Source organism: Phoenix dactylifera, chromosome 6, assembly GCF_051530095.1.
Source record: "Phoenix dactylifera cultivar Ajwa chromosome 6, Ajwa_hap1_PhDact_Kaust_v1.1, whole genome shotgun sequence".
NCBI classification, from domain to species: Eukaryota; Viridiplantae; Streptophyta; class Magnoliopsida; order Arecales; family Arecaceae; genus Phoenix; species Phoenix dactylifera.
The window spans coordinates 34868533-34886475 of record NC_143195.1 but is presented as its reverse complement, the minus strand read 5'-3'; the positions used below and the strand labels follow the sequence as shown (position 1 = coordinate 34886475).

Here is a 17943-nt window from a genome sequence, read left to right as displayed (position 1 = left end):
CATAGAAAGGTTTTATGGTCATTATATGAAACATGATAAATAAAACGTAATAATAAGCCTCTCTATAAATTAGTAGTTATATTAAGGTTTAAATTTTATTTCTCCTCATAGTGACAGCAAGACCATTCCGTGGTCACTATATCAAATATGGAAAGTAACGTTTGATTACAAAATCCTCTATAGTTCATTAATTATAACAATGTTCAAGTTTCATGATTCCATATGGTGATCAAAGAATAATGTCATTGACTTTCATGTCGGACAGTGGCTACATGAGATATAGGAAATAAGATTTAATGATAAATTCCTTTATAGTTAATCGGCTATATTAAGACCCAAATTCCGTGTTCGTATATACCAACTATAAAACCATGGCACAGTCATTTTCTAAACATAAAAAAATGAATTTCATGATATATTCCTTAGTAGTTTTTTGATTATGCAATCACTATATGAAATATTGGAAATAAAATCTGCTTGCAAACTCTTTTCAGTTCTATCACAATGACTAAATTTCATGTTTCTAGTACAATAACCTATACAATTATTCTTAGAAAATTTATCAAACAAGAGAAATAAAATTTTGGAACAGATTCTGATTTATTCTTTTCATCATAACCCAAATTTTATGTTCCAATATAGGGAGATAAACATGACGATCACAAAACTATTCTATCATCATTTATAAAAAAAATGAATAAAATAAGGTCTAAATTTTGCATTTTTAATATAGTGTTTTGTGATCATTGTATGAAATATAGGAGATGAGATTTAATCATAGATCCATCCATATTTCATTTATTATAGTAAGACTGAAATTTTGTATTTATATGCAACAATGACAAAATGAGAAGTGTAATTTCACGTTAGATTCATCAATCATTTATCAGTTATACTAAGACTCAAATTTTATGTTTTCATATATTGACCATAGAAAATTTTATTGTCGCCACATAAAACAAGAAAACTAAAAATCAATAAGAGACCCCTTTCTACTTTATCGATTAAATTAAGACCCATATTTCATATTTTCATATAATAACCACCAACTCATTCTAGGGTCACCATATTAAATAGGAAAGAAAAACTTAATACTAGGTCCCTTTGCAGTTTGTTTCTTATATTAGAACCCAATTTCCATGTTTCCAAACCATGACCATGTAACTATTTAATGGCCTTTACCATATGATGAGCGAGGTTTTGCTCGAAAACAAGACATGAACAGATAATGAATGAAGTTCATCATTGATTTAGTAACATAATTATATTAAAATATTACGAAGTTAGGATCTATTAATAATTCAATATACAAGGTTTTTCACCTCTTCCTCTCTTACGAGATATTTCCTAATAAATTGGAAACTATATGACTGCATAACAGCCAAGCCAACTGCTATTCTAACAAATTTGCAAAGTACATAGAAGAACATCAAATATCTACAACCTTCATCCGATAGCAGGACCATGGTTTGTCAAAAGCTGGTTGTTGTTGATGTTTTGAGCTCATGTTGATTCCAATAGCATTACCAAATGAACTTTAAGATGACAACTTTTACTTTCAGAAAGTTTATAGAAGTTACATCCTTGGCGACAACTGGACTCGTAAAAGGCCTGTTTGGTTGCCGTAACTGGGCGTTCGAACTCAATTTGATAAAACGAAGCCCATTTCAGGCCTTTGGTTGGCCTCAAGTGGAGCTGACGAGATATGATCCAGTGGTTTTGGCCCAGAGAAGTAGTTGCGCGAAGTGGGCTCCCGTTCAGCCCACAAACCAAACCAAACGTGCAAGCAAAAAGGCTGGGCCAGCGTTTTCAGACTAAGCCCATCTAATGGGTATGTAATGGCGCCGAGAACTTGGCCCGCAGCCCATCTTTTGATCCAATAAATCCGAAAACTGGGGGTTGGGAGAGAGTGCGGGAGCTTCGATTACGTCTAGGGTTTCAGAATCTCCTTGCGGCTCTCGGCAAGATGGTACGCCTTCCATTCTCCCAACTCTTTTATCTTTTTTAAATCTTCCTGTTGTTTACTCTCTAGACTAATCGATGGATTAATCATCCGAATCATTTTGATGAACTTTTGTTGCCATTTTCTACCGATTCGATCTACTCTGTTGTTTCGTAGGGTTTAAATATTTTGTCGGAAGTCTCCTAAGAGGCGAGTTTAAATATTAATCACATACTCTATATATGCAACGTTGAGATGCGGAGTGAGATAAAAAATTAGTGACGGAACCAGAGCTTAGAGATCTCCGGGCCATATCCGATTGGGGGAGTTAAAAGAGATATGAAACCCTATTGCTGAATTCTCGTGGTTAGCTTAAAGGTAAATCTTTTAGTGGGCGGTGTAACGACCTTTAATTATCACCTCTCGTGTAGAAATTACATGGTGATCTTCGATCTTCGATACAAGATATGATGCAGTGGCTGGGTTTACGTTATAGTACATGGAGGAGAGTAATTTAGATTTAAAGAGGACACAAAAGGACCAATTGGATGTTCATCAAGAAATGTCTGTCGGAGCAGTTGTTCAAAGTGCGTAGTGACCATATTTTATTTATGGCTGGTGGCTTGCTACACTTTGCACATAGTCTGGTGAATTTTGCTAACATGAAGATCCAGGTGCTAAGGTTCACGAAGTCTGTGATATTTCAAGCACCATCTTTGGTTTTTATATTCCAATAAACATTTTAGGCCCTGTTTGGTTTCCTAAAAACCCGGTTAAGTGGTGGTTGGTTTGTCAATTAGCCAAAAATTGCCAATTTTTGGGTGGTTAAAGTTGGCCAGTCAACATCCACTTGCCCACTCAACCCGGTTAAAGCTATTTTGGACGGGTCTAACTTTAACCATGTAGTTGAGCTCCCTCCCTTCATATTGTTCTTCTCAATTTACCCTTCTATCACCTTTTAACCTTCCTTAATGCTGCCTTCTTTTGTTCAAATAACCCCAAAAGTGGCACTTAACTACCTAATCCATGCATTTCTAAACCAAACATTAGCAAAAATGACTGGCTAAGCGAACAACAACTGACAATTTTTTAGCTTCATGGTTAATTGGTTAAGTGGTAGATGTTGATACCTAATGTTATCGACCCCTTGGTTGGCTATCTAGCAACCTAAGATGGCCATAAGGTCTCCAAGGAGATATGGGTAATTATGTAAATTTGACGTCACTAGTCTAATTTCTGCTGCTTAGGTGGACCATATAAACATATGGACGTGATGCTGATGTGGAATGTTTTGACTTTAATTAAGTCAACCAGTTGACTGCACATCTACGAGCAATCAACCACATCAAGCTCATAGAGAACTTTTGGCTTTGGGCTTTTTTAGGTTTTTAATTTGGCTATTAAATGCCTTACACTTCTAACACCTAGTTCCTTGAAGGTAGGTTTTTGGTTGAATAGAAAATGTCAACCATGGTGTAGCTTTTTGTCTTTCTTCCTCTTCTTGTCATGAAAGAATTCCTGTCCTTAAGTGGATCTTGAAGCAACTGAGAATAAGGTTGGAGTAAGACCAACTCTTCTTTGTGGTTTCATAACCAACTCTCTTGCTCATTTCTAGTCCCAAAATCAGATAAGTTCCTTGCTTGTGTACTGCATGCTATGGGACATGTTCTAGACTACCTATTGAACCCATGTTTGGTGCTAATAAGCCAATAAAATTCCCAAATACAATCAAATTGGTACTCATTGTCTCCTTTTTGTGCTTTAATAGGTTGCATGTCATGGATTTTTCTGGGACGACCTGTGCAACATGATTGTTTTTGGACATACAGACTTTGCTAGACCTCTCTAAATTTTGATTCACTTGGAACTGATCTTAGTCTTAGATGGTTCTTTGGTGTTGAATTTGGTAATATTATTCAAACCATGTAGCCAATTCACCTTCATGATTACGGATCAGTGCAAGGCAAAGTAAATAAGTTTCCAACAAGTTAATGATTTGGAAAATTTAGTGGTGATAAGCATCTCACCTTTCCATGTACTTAGTAATGCAGTCTAGAACTGTAAGAGGTAACTCAAAATTGTAAGGAAAGATATTGAAAAATCAATTTTTGAAATCAACTTTTATATGTAGCGGAAAAGAATAGCGATTTATTCCTATGAAGTATCCAGTAACAAGAAGATTAAATCGGAAATATCGACAAATTCTTGCCTTGCGTGGTCTAAGGAAATAAAAAAAATCAATCCGCTTGTACAATTTAATCTATATCGAATTAATCTATATCGAATTTAAATATCAGAATAGCTGATATAGTCATCATTCAATGGGTCGAGCCATCATACTTTAGTAGGTCTAGTTTTCTCTCTAGTTAGTGCAATTAACGCCATCTATGCTTAAAAAGTACAGATCTAGTAAAGTATGTTTGGCTATATTTGGGATCTGATTGATACTTGTGAACTTGAGCTAACATGTACTAATGCAATGCCTATGTGTTGAAACTGTTGGCCTTGAGAAGATTTGAAATTTAGCTTTATAAGGTGGCTATGCTAGATTACTTACAATAACTACATCCTTTGCAAGCGCACATATTAATCTGAAAAGCCATGTTTTGGAGTGTAAAGGAATATGAATGTCTTTTTGCTGTCATCTTCAAGAGGTTCAACACCAAGTACCCATTTTAGGCACTTAGCAGTTGGAATCTTTTATCTAGGGTAACACTCCCGCTTCCTAAGTGCTTCCTTATTAAAACGTTTTTTAAAATATCAAGAAATCTTCCTTGAACCCATGCATGCATCTGCTCTTGCACTTTCTCCTAGATCTAACAACTACTGGAAAGCATAGGTTTGGTGTCTTCTAAAAGCAAAATTTGCCAAAACATATACAAAATGGGGTTGAATTATTTTCCTATAGAATGTCTTTATAATGTCGCCATCTATATCCAAGTCATCCTTCTCAGAAATATATTGAAGAAATAACCAAATGAGCCAACATGTCATCCTTTGTACCAATATATTTTTGCCATGCAGTTTGAGGTAGTTTGACATTTCAGGTTAACCAACACATTGGAACATCTTCGGCGGTATTGGTGGAAGTAATAGGATTCGTAAAAGCAACATTTCAGAATAGGAGTATTTTACTTGATTGCTATTTCTGTGCATGTTCAAGAAGATGTAAAAGATTCATGTTTGTAATGTGCACACTTCAATATGAGCATAAGCAAGAGGGTGTAGAAGACTCGTATCACGGAGGAAAATTCACATAAACTAGTATCTTTCCTAGTTCTTTAGGTAAAATAAAATGGGAAAAGCCCTACTTGGTCATTTCATCATGACTTATAAGTCTAAGACATTGATACAGCTTGATCCGCTTATGGAAACATTTAAAAAACAACAAATTGAGCCAAAGCTATAGGAAAAAAAATGAGGCCTAAAAATTAGCTCAAAAACAACTACTTGCATAGCTAGATGGATGTACAAACAGCTGTCTGCCTTAAGAAAAGACACCTGAGTTGCCTGAAAATAACTGATTAGCTAACACCCTAAAAGTATTTCTTTTATAGTGGATGAGGCAGCCCTTTCCAAAGAAGAGTAGTCTGACTAAAGAGAATCGAAAACCTAATACTTCATCTGGAAGAATTGATTATATTATACAACTGTGTAGATCGTTGCTGATGACCTTTTATCATCTTTCCAATGTTTGAGCTAGTATTCAAATGGTGTGCCGGTAGTGTCATGAATAATTGGGTAATTATGCCTGGCCATCAGGGTTCCCGTTCTTGAAAACTTTATCTTGGCAAGCTTGCATTGGAGAGGACCATTTTGCTCCCTTTGTCTTTTTAATGATATTTTATGATTTTCTTGTCTAGACCAACTACATTTCAGTTGATATTCTAAAGTTGCCAATTTTTAATTAAACAAGGATTTGATAAACCATGTTTGACCACCTAATCTATTACATGTTTATTGTGAGCTCAGACGAAGCGTACGAAGAAGGCAGGAATTGTCGGGAAATATGGTGAGTATGGGGATGGCCTCCATTGATAGAACCCTCATTTACAAGAAAGGGTGAAAAGAATTCTAGATTTTTCATTTTTCGTTATTTTTTGAAGGTTGCGAGTGCTGATGTTGTCAATGTTTCAGGTACCCGATATGGTGCAAGTTTAAGGAAGCAGATCAAGAAAATGGAGGTCAGCCAACACGCAAAGTATTTCTGCGAGTTTTGTGGCAAGGTATGGTAATTTTCGGACTGTTTAGCTTCGAGTCGCATTACTTGCCAGTAACGATACTGAATATGTTTGGGTATTACCATACAGTACGCTGTCAAAAGGAAAGCTGTTGGGATTTGGGGGTGCAAGGATTGTGGCAAAGTGAAAGCTGGTGGTGCCTATACACTGAAGTAAGATCTTGTTCTCTTCACCAGTCCACATGCATTCGACTATATATATTTATATATTATGCTGCTGAAAAATCAACTGTTACTGCTTTTCAGCACTGCCAGTGCTGTAACTGTTCGGAGCACAATCAGGAGGCTGCGGGAGCAGACAGAGAGTTGAAACAACCATACAGATATTTGAATAAGGAATATTATTCAGTAATTTCAGTTTAAGATGAACATTCGAACTAGAGACTGATTTTGGTTTGCTGCTTTTGTGAGGTTGTTCTGAAGCTTAATTTCTTTGAAAGAGATTAATTCCCTGCTTTAAAGCTCTATTTATTAATTTAGCTGTTGGGATGCCTAATTTCTTGTGTTGGCCTAATGTAAAAAATAGCCGATAGCTCCAGGTTACTATGTTTCAGAGTATTTTCTTGATTCCCGAGGAGCCCATCTGGGGGACTTAGGTCTACAACGTTTAAAGTTCAAGCTAGATTAAGAAAAGATTTTGAAGTTGGCTAACATGATACCTTAATTTCATTTGTTTTCCTCTCTTCTTAGTATAATTGTAGTTGGCTGTATCTTGATTGGTTCCATACTGTTGTTCCATGCAACTACAATTTGATATAGGGGGTACTCTATAGTAACATCTAGTCTTGCGGGGAATGATGCACTTTAGATGGGGCGCGTTGCTCAGCAGAGCAGTGCCCGTCCCACGTTGTGGGTACAAAAATCCACTCCCCAAAAGCAGGGGAAGAAAAACATCTGGAAGATCTACTTAACATGTTCGATTGATTGATTATCTTGTTTTGACCATGTATGCTCATTGCAATCAATATGTGCCCGATTTAAAAATTTATTTTAGGTGCACCAAGAAGTAAGGTCAGGAAGAACCTTGAATCACAGCTGGTGGGAAACCATGGTTGAAGAGAGATGCATAAGATCGGCAAAATCCGGTGCCTGCTTTGATAGGCCAATGCGAAACCTCCAGTACGAGGATAATTAATGGTGAACATGCCACGCTTAATAGCTTTTTATGGACACCAACAGTATCAAGACGTTACCGAGCCACCGAGGTAACATGATAAGGAAAGAACAAAAGGTACCATTCACCCACAAGCAAAATGCTCTTATTCATTTATCAGGAAATTTTATCACCATGGCCAAAACAATTCGCTGGTATGGGGTTTAACCTGGAACCGGTACTTTACAGCAGCCATATACAAAGATAAAGATACAGAACTAGTTCCGCACAGGTGGACCGCACTCATCATATTCAGATATTCATAAAGCGCAAAAAAAAGAAAGAGAGAGATAGATAGAAAGAAACCTGCCCTTCTCCATCAGTCATCTTCGACAACTGAAAGTAACCGAAAGCAGGAATCGAGTAAAGCAAACTCTCCATAAAAAAAGATTAAAAACACTAAAAAGCTCAAAACAACATATTGCAGGGATGCTGATAAATTTCTTTTGATGCTCGCATGTATGCTCCCCTAATTTGCTGTGCGCGAACACTTCAATGCTGCCCTCGAGCCAAAGCAAAACCAACCTAACATCAAGAAAGCAAATGTCTCACACAATTGGGATTGGTATGTCCTCACCATTATTAGAGATTCGCTTTTGAACAGCTTTCACTGCTGCAACTCTAGCTGCATTGGCTGCTTTGTTGGCTGCTGCGACAGCCTTGTTCACCCTATCATCAACCCTCGGCACATCATAAGCTCTCTCTGCTGCTCTTCGTGCTTCCTGAGATACAAATGACCAGCATAAAACTTTTTTTATTATTATTTCTGATGTGAAAAGTGTTGGATAACAATTCTTTTATAAAAGAAATCGACCCCATTACCTGAACTGCATTGAGTACTCTGGAATGGTTTACAGCAATTGGTGATCCACTAACGCTGTTCTGGGTGCTCAAAGTATCGAGTACACCATTCTGCCAATGACCGGATTGTGTTTCCCCATTTCTGAATGTGTACATTCCCAAACCCTGTCTTCTTCCCTCATGCCATGCTCCCTCATATCGATGCCCATTTGCAAAACGATAAACACCAAATCCATGCATCTTGTCCGCAAAGTACTCACCAGCATAGGTGTCACCATTCCTTCATATAACAGTGCAAGTACAGAATTAGCGCCAAATGTTTTAGAGTTCAGCTAACTCATGCGATTGCAACCTGACTGTTATCAAACATTGCATGACCATTTACTTTTTCAGTCCTTCTAATTGAAACAAAACACTGGGAAGACATTCTATTTTTGTATTTAGTTTCATAATATGGGATCAAGGTGGTGTTTTGCAGGGTAAGGGTAGAAATTACTGATTGTACTTCCATGATGGGAAAAATATAAGCTTACGATTTGCTCATGTCAGCAAGTCAAACAAAAGCAACCTCTGTTAAATATTAAGTCTACTAGACTGATATCAGCTTCTTGTCATACAAATTCTTATCTGCAAGATAATTTATCAAGCCTAACTTTAAGCCAGATCTATAAGGTAGGCATCATTATTCACAACTGGCAAATATAAAGGAACTGACTTACAAAACAAAAACTACAGACAAGCATATCATTTTGGAAGATAGCATTCCTTATCAATAAACAACCACTTAGTCGACAATAATAGGCCCATATACATCCATATAGGACACTAAAAATGAGGGGAGATACCAATTTGTTGAGATGAGATATTTTTGCTAACTCGAATAGCCTGTTTTGGACAAAAGAGACCAGTGGAAACTTAACAAGGAAAACATAATGACATGAAACTTCATGAATTCACTTCTTTGCAAGAGGTATGAATAGTAATCTAACATAATCAGATTACCATGAAGAAATATGCACAACTTCAATTTTGATTGATTACAGCTGGTCTCAACCAATTTCTTTAGATTCGGCCAACTTTTGTTTCGACTGAAACTCAATTTCTTTAGGTTAACAGCTGAGATGTTTTGTTTAACATAATACAAAATGTTTTAGGTTTGCTGCAAAGCCATAACAATTGGAGATAATATGGACAGTATTCATGTGATAGTTTTGCACAAACTAAAGATCATAAGAGTTAATAAGTAACTGCTAGTGCTATAAACAACTGAAACATGTGGACAATTTTTTTCAGAGCTTTCCAACAAAATTCTGTAACTGAATAAGAATAAGAGTAAAGGGGAGTGTAGTTTGTAGAAGGCAGAACAAATGTTCCGAGTAAAAGACAACTCAATGTAATTGATGCAATTTGTATCTCTGTATCTCTGACCTCAAAAACTAAGCTTTGTTCAAAACCAAAATTCCAAAGGTTCAAAAGAAGAGAAAAATAAATTGAAACTAACAATTATATCAGACAATTCAACTCAAGACAATTCAACTCAAGAAATTCCCATATCCATTAATCAAGCATGATCTGAAAACCATAATGAAAACCAAGTCTAAAACCAAACAAGTCAACTTGATTCATAGTATTCATCCCACATCAAAGTTTAAATATCAGTTATAAGGCCATTTTAGTTGATCTAGTATTGAAAGAATTTTGTCATAAACCAATCCATTGGTTTAGATGTTGGCTTTCATAGTCAATTTCAATCAAAATTTTAGAGTACACAAGCAAAGCAGACCTAGATGAAGGTGGAATATGCTTTAACATCCTGTTCTAGACAGCACATGGAAAATCCAAAACATTCTTATTAAAACTATAAATTATGGCTCCTCTTTGAATGCTGTACCCTCTGTAGCTCTAAAACCAGCAATTCAAAGCCACCATGAAAGGGAGGAGGTAAAAGGAGGGGAAGGAGAGGAAGCAATGGTATACACAATGAAGTAGGAGGCTAACTTTCATGGCAGTAGAACAGGCAACAGGGAGGAGGTCAGCAAAGTGTGGAGTGCATGCAAGCTTGGAAAAGGGGGATACTCTTGAAGAAGTTGGGAACCATAAGGGAACATTTTGCAGATGATAGAAAGGAGTTTGGAGACGGAGCATGGTTTTATAGGCTGAAATAGGGTCAAAAATCTGAACTTTGGTGCCTTAAGATGTTGCTGTATCAGATGGAAGCTACAAAAAAGCAGAAGTTGAAATAGAAAGAATCTTAAGGACCCACCCCAACCTGGAAGGCACACATATACATGAATCTCTTTTTTCCTTCAATTGTTTCACATCTCAATCTCCCTCTTTAGATCTTGCTAAAAAATTGTTCAGTAAAGGGAAAAATTAAAGAAAGAATGTTCTAAAGGAAAAAAGAATTACTTTGAAAATAAGCAACATAACAAGAAAGATCTTTGGGTTGTCCCTGGCTGGAGCATTGAGTTATATTTGGTCTCCACATAACAGCATCAAAGGTTAAACTGTACCAGAAATAGAATCTCAAAGTGTAAACCTAACGAACTGAACACTTATAATTAGCTTGCATTAATTTATTAACTTGGACCTTGATCATTTTTAAAGCTGTTTTAATGAGACTATTACAATATTAGATTACTCATATGGTCTTTGCAACAAATGGATGGTGTCCCGAATGTTGAATAAATGATTTGTTCTATCTACCTAATCAAGGCTCTTTTTGCCATAAAAACCTTTAGTTTATTCCACACGTCCTTATTTACTCTCAAAAACAAAGCATAATCTCAAGATGGATCCGCTATTCGTAACAATCGCACAATGGAACGACATAAACCCCTCGCTGAACCTACAAAACCACCAAATTATCTTTATTGAAGCAAATCATCACACTTTGCAATGTTATCATTTTATTAAAATAAGGCCTTGTGACTTTTTAACTTAATTTAAGGTGTTGCATTATTGTTGATTTTATTATTCTAAGATAATGTGAGATCCCACCTTACTTAAATTAGGAAAGAAATTCTAGCAGTATTAAATAAGCGGAGTGGAGGGTGGGGATGCAAAAGAGTCACACAACACATTTTTAAGTGGAACCTTATTTTGCTACTTTATAAAAGCTCTCAAAAAATCTGCTATATGGGTGGAATCTATGTTAAATGTTAACCAACATCCAACATCTATTAGGATTCTTATCTCTTTTTTTTTTCCCCCTTACATGGAGTAACCACAATAAGAAAAAGTATACTAGGAGTTTTTAAGAAACAAGCAGAATAGGATATCTCCCTATAAAATTAGGAGAAAGGTCAATTTTGCCAACTTCTTATGTAAAATATTCCATTCTGGTTTAATATTGGACTTGAAGTAAAGCTGCAAAATCACCCACAAAACCAAGTAGTAAACCTATCCCGGGTAGTCATGCAGGTGCCCAAGCAACTGAGTACAGTGTTAAACGATTATTTATTCACCTAATTCATCAGTAATATTTACTTATTTAGGTTTTCTACAATTTGCAAGAAGCTAAGTTGACATGCCTTAAGGCAAAGTGAGAGTTGATTGGATATTATTAGTTACTTTAGCTCAAATGGTAGAGATTATTGAGGTTACTTGGTCATCCAACTTACTGGAGGCTGAAGCTCGGGTTTAGAGTTGACAAAAGAACTTTTGGCATAACTAGTTTAACACTTTTACTATTTTCTTACTACAATTTGATCTCTCTTTGGAATCAAATATGATATATCTCGCTTCCCTATCAGCATCCATGTAAAAGAGATACCTATACATGTACAAATATGTGCTTATGTGTTAAGTGTGCATATTATTGTTTATTCTCATACATGTTAGTGCATGCACAACAATCTACGTAGTGACTATGTATGTGTTCTTAGGTCCATCTATTTCCCAGGTGAGCCCCCATAACAACAATTGTTCGAGTATTCACTTTACAATTATGCATTCAAAACTTCATTCATATTTACCCGTTAGCCCCCTTTTCTTTCCAAAACTCCTATGACACATTAATTTTTAATTTAGAGTTGATCCCCGAGTTCAAATTGCATCAACTTTCAAAATTGCAAAAATGACAAACAAAGACATCCTTCACATTAAATTCAACCAGTAGGCTATAGCCCACAATAAGAACTAAAATCTTGACACGAGTATTTGTCTTGGTTGGTCCCAGGTCAGTAATATATGGGGATGGGTTGGGACATCGCGATGAATCGAAACAACCATTAACAAGATGAAAAGGGAAAAAAAAAATTCTCTCCTGGGGTGCCAGGCTATCCTAAGTGTGGGACGTAATCATCCTAGCTGGTACCAACTAGGATAGTCATGACTCACGAGATCTAGGTTCATGAGTGAACTGGTGTCCTGGGGATGTTTCAAGTACAACCATTTTCTTGTCAATACAGTACCATATTGACAAGATGCATGGGACACACCAAGACATGAATACTTGGCCTACAACCAATGTTCTCCAATCTAGTCTCTGAAATACAAATCATGCCAAGTTTTTGCATCTGCAATAATTGTCCCGCCACCATCTTTTTTTGTAAGTTCACTCAAGGAACTCACATTGCAAAAGATAATTTTCATGGAAGAACCACAAAAATTTACTTCCCCACTCCTCTTCAAGATTCCTTGAACCCTCTTGTCCAACCAAGCTTTAACAACTAAATCCTCTTTATACCATTTTGAATCTATTTGCTAGCTTTCAACATGATTCGCCAGTTTTTCAGGAAAAGGTAGATTTTCATCAAATATCATGAAAAGGAACACCGTCGATAGGCTAAGGTAGGCCAAACTAACACCAATAAATCAAGTCCCTCCGTAAATATGTGGCCTCACATAGCCAAGATAAGAAATCTACCATTTAGGTCATCTTGTCGTTAAGCATACAGCACCGACATCAATAGTGATTCCTAAAATATCCTATAATCATTTAGTAGCCCTTTTTTTCCTTAGGAAATGTCTAAAGAAGACAAAGTACCGACATGACATGGCGGGATGCACCGGGATGTGAATCCTTGACCTACAACCAATCTTCTCCAACCTGGCCTCTTAAATACAAACCATGCCAAGTTTTTGCACAGGCAATAATTATCCCACCACCATCTTCTTTCCAGGTTCACTCAACAACTTACAAAGATAATCCTCATGGAAGAACCACAAAAGATTTCTATTCCCCATCCCCTTCAAGATTCCCTAGAATTTTTCATCACATATCATGCAAAAGAAACACATGCTTTCTTTCACGCTAAAGAATCTAAAAGCACCATATTCCTAAGACAAGCAGTGGTATGGAAACTATTTGCTCTCTGTTGATTTTGGGGAGTTGGGTTTCAGATGTTTCATGATAATCCCTTTGAAATGCTGGATGCGGATTGAAGAGTAATAACTATTCTACCGGATGTTTCCATCCATATTAATCTATAAAGGTCATTTTAGTTGCCTTGTTAACAGTAGTCACCATTTTTCTTTTGGCCACTGCCAAAGCAAATCAACCAGAACTGACAACCTGTAGGCTTCCAAAATTTTTAAACAGAAATAAGAAGGTGCAGAAAAGGGAAACCCCAACAAATAAATCATTTACTGCAGCTAGCCCGTTATGGATAAGAAATCAAAAACGCTGTTTATCCCAAAAAAACCCAAACTATGTAGTTTCTTAAAAACCAATGGTAACCAAAGGAAAGCATTTCAATCTCCGCGACCCAAAGATCCGCATATTGCGCACTTTTTAGAAAACAGCCAAGAATTTGAAATAGAGAATTCAAGGTAACTTGTTCAATCTCTTACCTGAAATGGTAGTGTCCAAGCCCATGCTTGACCCCCCACTTGAACTCTCCGACGTATCGGCTCCCATCTTCGCATGTGTGCACTCCGCAACCATGGCTCTGCCCGTTGGACCACTCCCCGGCATACACATCCCCCGTGTAGAACCGATACACCCCGAACCCATGGCGGAGACCGTGCCGGTACTGGCCCCTGTACCGGCTTCCCCGGGCCCAGGTCTCTACCCCATATCCATCGTACTTCTCGTCGACCCAGTCTCCCTCATACCTCCCGCTCATGTAGTAGTAGTATACCCCGCTTCCCGAGCACTTGCCCTGGTGGAACTCTCCCTCGTAGACGTCCCCGTTGCTGTAGACCTGGACCCCAAGGCCCGAGGCCGGGCGGCGGTCGGCCTTGGGCTTGTCGTCGGAGGAGCCGATGGACCAGAGGACGGGGGAGGGGGACTGGTGGCGGGGGAGGTGGTGGCGGGGGAGAAGGAAGGCGGAGGAACGGGAGAGGAGGAGGCGGAGGGAAGGGAGGGGGAAGGCGTTGAGGGAGAGGGCGAGGAGGAGGAGGAGGACGGAGGAGAAGGCGAGGGCAGAGAGGAAGTCAAGGAGGAGGGACCGGCCGGCGGCAGTGCCGGAGGAGGGGGAGAGGAGGAGGTAGAGGAAGGGGAGGGAGAGAAGGAGGAGAAGGCGGAGGCGGAGGTGGAGCCGGCGGAGGAGGTGGCGAAGGGCGGAGCGCGTGGCGGCCGCGGAGAAGTGGGGGAGTAGGCGGGCGTGGTGGTTGTGGCGGCCGGGGGCGGGGGAGGGAGAAGGTCGGCGGTGGTGGCGGGTGGCGGCGGGGGAGGCGTTCATGACGGGGCGCTTGTGGGGGGCGGAGGGGAGGAGGTGGGGGGCATGGTGGGGATCGGAATTAGGGTTAGGGTTAGAATTATTAGGGATGTGGATTTGGAGAAAAGAAGAAGGAGGGTGGTGGGGGTGGTGATAGAGGGGGAGGAGAGGGTTGGGGGAGCGGCTGAAATCGGAGGAGAGACCGAAGCTTTCCTTGCCGATCTGAGCCTCTGATGTCTTGTGATGCATTTAATGAGACGGCGACGGTCGCTGCTGCTTCTGCGGCGGCTTCTTCCCCTTATTCATCACAGAGCCTCTCTTTTTCCTCTCTCTCGCAACACAAATCCAAACACACGCACCCCCCAATATCCCTTCTTTTCTTTTATTTACACTATCTCGCTGCCTCTTAGTATTTGATGATGTCTCTGTATGCGTATTGATGATATTGTCTTGTTTGACGAGGGAGGGGATGGAGGGGCGAAAGAGAGGAGAGGAAGGGGATGGGGGCGAAAGGGTTGCTGTTTTTTATGCGGGAGAAGGGCACGTTGGGGAGCCAAGAAATGTCCCGGAGATTTTGGTAAATAATTCCAAGATGCCTTCTCCTGCCCTTCCAAATTCCCTTTTCAATTTTTAATTTGTTGTCAGAAAATTTATTGAAGGGTCAGAGACTAGAAAGAGTTAGATGGCCAAGTTTCTTTTTCAGAAAAATGGAGGGTAAAAAATACTTGCTATTTTTATATTGTTGAGTGATAACAATATTTTTTTCTTCTTTGGTCCTTTTCAGATTTATGGCAAATGGAAGGGTGGCCTTTACCCATTGATTAATATAAGTTATTCTACCAATTTAGCCACTCGGCATCCTCACAATAGCATGGTGTTTATAGTGTTTTAGCAGTGATAAAAGTTTGGATTCAATATATTCTGCAAACACAAGAACAATATTTTAAAAAAAAAAATAGGATTAAGAATAACATAAATTATAATTTTTTATTTCAAGAAGGATCATTTATGAGCTCATAGTCTAATGTACTGCTTTAGGAAGTTAGGATGGAACCCACATCTTTTGGATGATTTTATATTTGTGTTGATATGTAGACCAAAGCATAAAGGAGGTAGGAATTGTTCCTTGAAATTAACTCGAGGTAAAATTGATGGCAACGGATTCAATTCAGAGTCTACATCCGACGATGATGCCATTGGGTTTAATTTCCAATAACAATTCTACCATCTATTTTTATCAAAAATATCCTCATCATAGGGGAACCGGTTTGGAATTTGTAAGCCATGATGATTACGTAATTGCCCATGAGAATTTTCAGGTATCATAATCCATTAAACCTCCTTAATATCATTTTTCATTTACCACCTACTACTATGAAAATTGTATTCCTTTTGTGACATTCATATATAATTCTATTTGAATATTAATCTACATAACTGTTTTCATTTCGAGGCAGGAATAATGATTCAATAATGTTTAAGGGAGATCACCTCAGTAGATCACCTCTTTATATGACAAATTTAAGCAGAGATCTTGACATTAATATATGACACTGTTTGAATATTAATCTACATAATCAACTTTATTTCGAGGAAGGAATAATTGTTCGATAATGTTTAAGGTAAACCACCTCTTTATATGACAAAATTAATTAGAAAGGTTTGCACCAGAGCTTGTTTAAGAGATCATCGACTAGATGCTTAGAGGACAATTTATCTTATACATACAAAAACAATTTTTTGTCTTATACTAATCTTGATCCTATTATATTAAGCAATTGTTTAGGGAGGGCCGGTTCAAATATTCTTTCAGATGTAATGGCTTGACTCATCAAAAAAAAAAAAAAAGGATGGGAGCTTTAAATATTTGCCGGCTTAGAAGGCAGCTCGTAGTTTTTTGAGCAATGATAGGCCAACAACTGATGTGACATCTACCTCTTGTTTTCCATTTGGAAGGATTCTTGACATGATGGCAGATGGTTGAATAACTAATATTTGAGCATTCAGTTTTGGCTACCTAAAGTGTTATCTAAACAGTAGTCAGATGATGAAGTTAGAATCTAGGCTGAGACAGTTTAGCTTATATTTTACTATGTCTTCATGTATTCTGGGATTTACTCTAAGGCTTGATATTATGAAGGTGCTTATGTATGCAAGTATTATTCATATATTGTGTTTTATGTTCTTCTGGTTTGTGATAAACCCCAAAGAGGTGCCGGATAAGGGATTCATTTTAATTTAGCCTGCATAGATTTACCGGTCAATGAGTGCATAATCACTTAAAGTCTTTAAATCAAATAAAACTATTTAGCAAGTGGAGGTTGAATAACTTCATTTGGGTCGCTGGAGTGGTTTAATTTCTCTAGATTTCTGGAGAAGTTAGCCTTTATTCAGAATATGGAAGAAAACTAATATTTTTTTTGAAGTAATTAAGATCAAAGTGACAGGCGAAGACTCAGCTCTTTCTTTCAAGTATAGATAGAGAGTGGTGAAGGATTCTCGGAACAACAAAGTAACTAGTAAAAGGCTTGTCAGTTAATAGTTCTAGAAATGATCTTCTGCACAACTTTGACATGATTCTGGAAGTCTGTAATTTCTTATTTTCAAGCAAATTGATGTTCTGATCTTCTGGTGAATGTTTTGGTTATAGTGGATGTGCTTTTGAAAAATTTTTGGCAACACTTCTTCAAGCAAGATAGTGCAAAGGTTTCTCTTTAATTCCTTCGTTATTTGTGAGGTAAGAACCATCAGTTGAAAGTTATGCGGGTGTTGTTAATGCTTGATCTCAGTTGGGATACTTATAATAAGCTTCATTAGTTTTTGTGAAATATGTTTGTCTTTTTATTCCCTATCTTCTGCCAAACCTCAAATGATAGCTGGGTCCGCATAACCTGCAATTCCTTGTTTAGACATTACCTTTCAAAGATGTTAAGGCTTTTTTGTTCCCATATTGATTTCCAAATGATGTTCTCCTGCTCTATCCAGTCTCCAACCATGACAACTTCACCAAGTAAATGTTCAAACCCTATTCTCTTTGGGTGATATCTTGCGACAAATTCGTGACACTCCTTGTTCATATTGTGCTATACAAGTCAAACTACATCGGAATGATTTTGGGGGAAATAAGATGTTGATGTTGAAGCCTCTGGGTTCACAATATTAGCTTTGTTTACCCTCTCATGTATATCTGAAATGCTCATCA

General features: G+C 37.9%; 2 protein-coding genes across 2 annotated transcripts; one reads left to right on the top strand and one right to left on the bottom strand.

Annotated features, from left to right (window-relative positions):
* The first annotated feature begins 1852 nt into the window (after positions 1–1852).
* LOC103704622 (large ribosomal subunit protein eL43) lies at positions 1853–6649 on the top strand. Its single transcript, XM_008787981.5, has 5 exons — positions 1853–1969; positions 5915–5954; positions 6080–6168; positions 6253–6335; positions 6429–6649. The coding sequence occupies exons 1-5, from the start codon at positions 1967–1969 to the stop codon at positions 6490–6492; spliced, it is 279 nt and encodes a 92-aa protein (XP_008786203.1). The 5' UTR covers positions 1853–1966; the 3' UTR covers positions 6493–6649.
* A 770-nt stretch (positions 6650–7419) lies between these two features.
* LOC103704621 (uncharacterized) lies at positions 7420–15294 on the bottom strand. The gene is made up of 3 exons (XM_039126514.3): positions 13933–15294; positions 8158–8416; positions 7420–8057 (listed from the first exon to the last, which is right to left on the bottom strand). The coding sequence occupies exons 1-3, from the start codon at positions 14988–14990 to the stop codon at positions 7884–7886; spliced, it is 1491 nt and encodes a 496-aa protein (XP_038982442.2). The 5' UTR covers positions 14991–15294; the 3' UTR covers positions 7420–7883.
* Between the last annotated feature and the right edge of the window lie 2649 nt (positions 15295–17943).

Bases quoted from the DNA above. Each gene is read 5' to 3' on its own strand.
- LOC103704622 (XM_008787981.5), top strand. The intron at 5,955-6,079 runs GTGAGTATGGGG...TCAATGTTTCAG, and splicing joins AGGAATTGTCGGGAAATATG to GTACCCGATATGGTGCAAGT. The intron at 6,169-6,252 runs GTATGGTAATTT...ATTACCATACAG, and splicing joins TCTGCGAGTTTTGTGGCAAG to TACGCTGTCAAAAGGAAAGC.
- LOC103704621 (XM_039126514.3), bottom strand. From the start codon at position 14,990: ATGCATCACAAGACATCAGAGGCTCAGATCGGCAAGGAAAGCTTCGGT. The intron at 8,417-13,932 runs GTAAGAGATTGA...TGTTATATGAAG, and splicing joins CTTGGACACTACCATTTCAG to GAATGGTGACACCTATGCTG. The intron at 8,058-8,157 runs GTAATGGGGTCG...TTTGTATCTCAG, and splicing joins GAGTACTCAATGCAGTTCAG to GAAGCACGAAGAGCAGCAGA.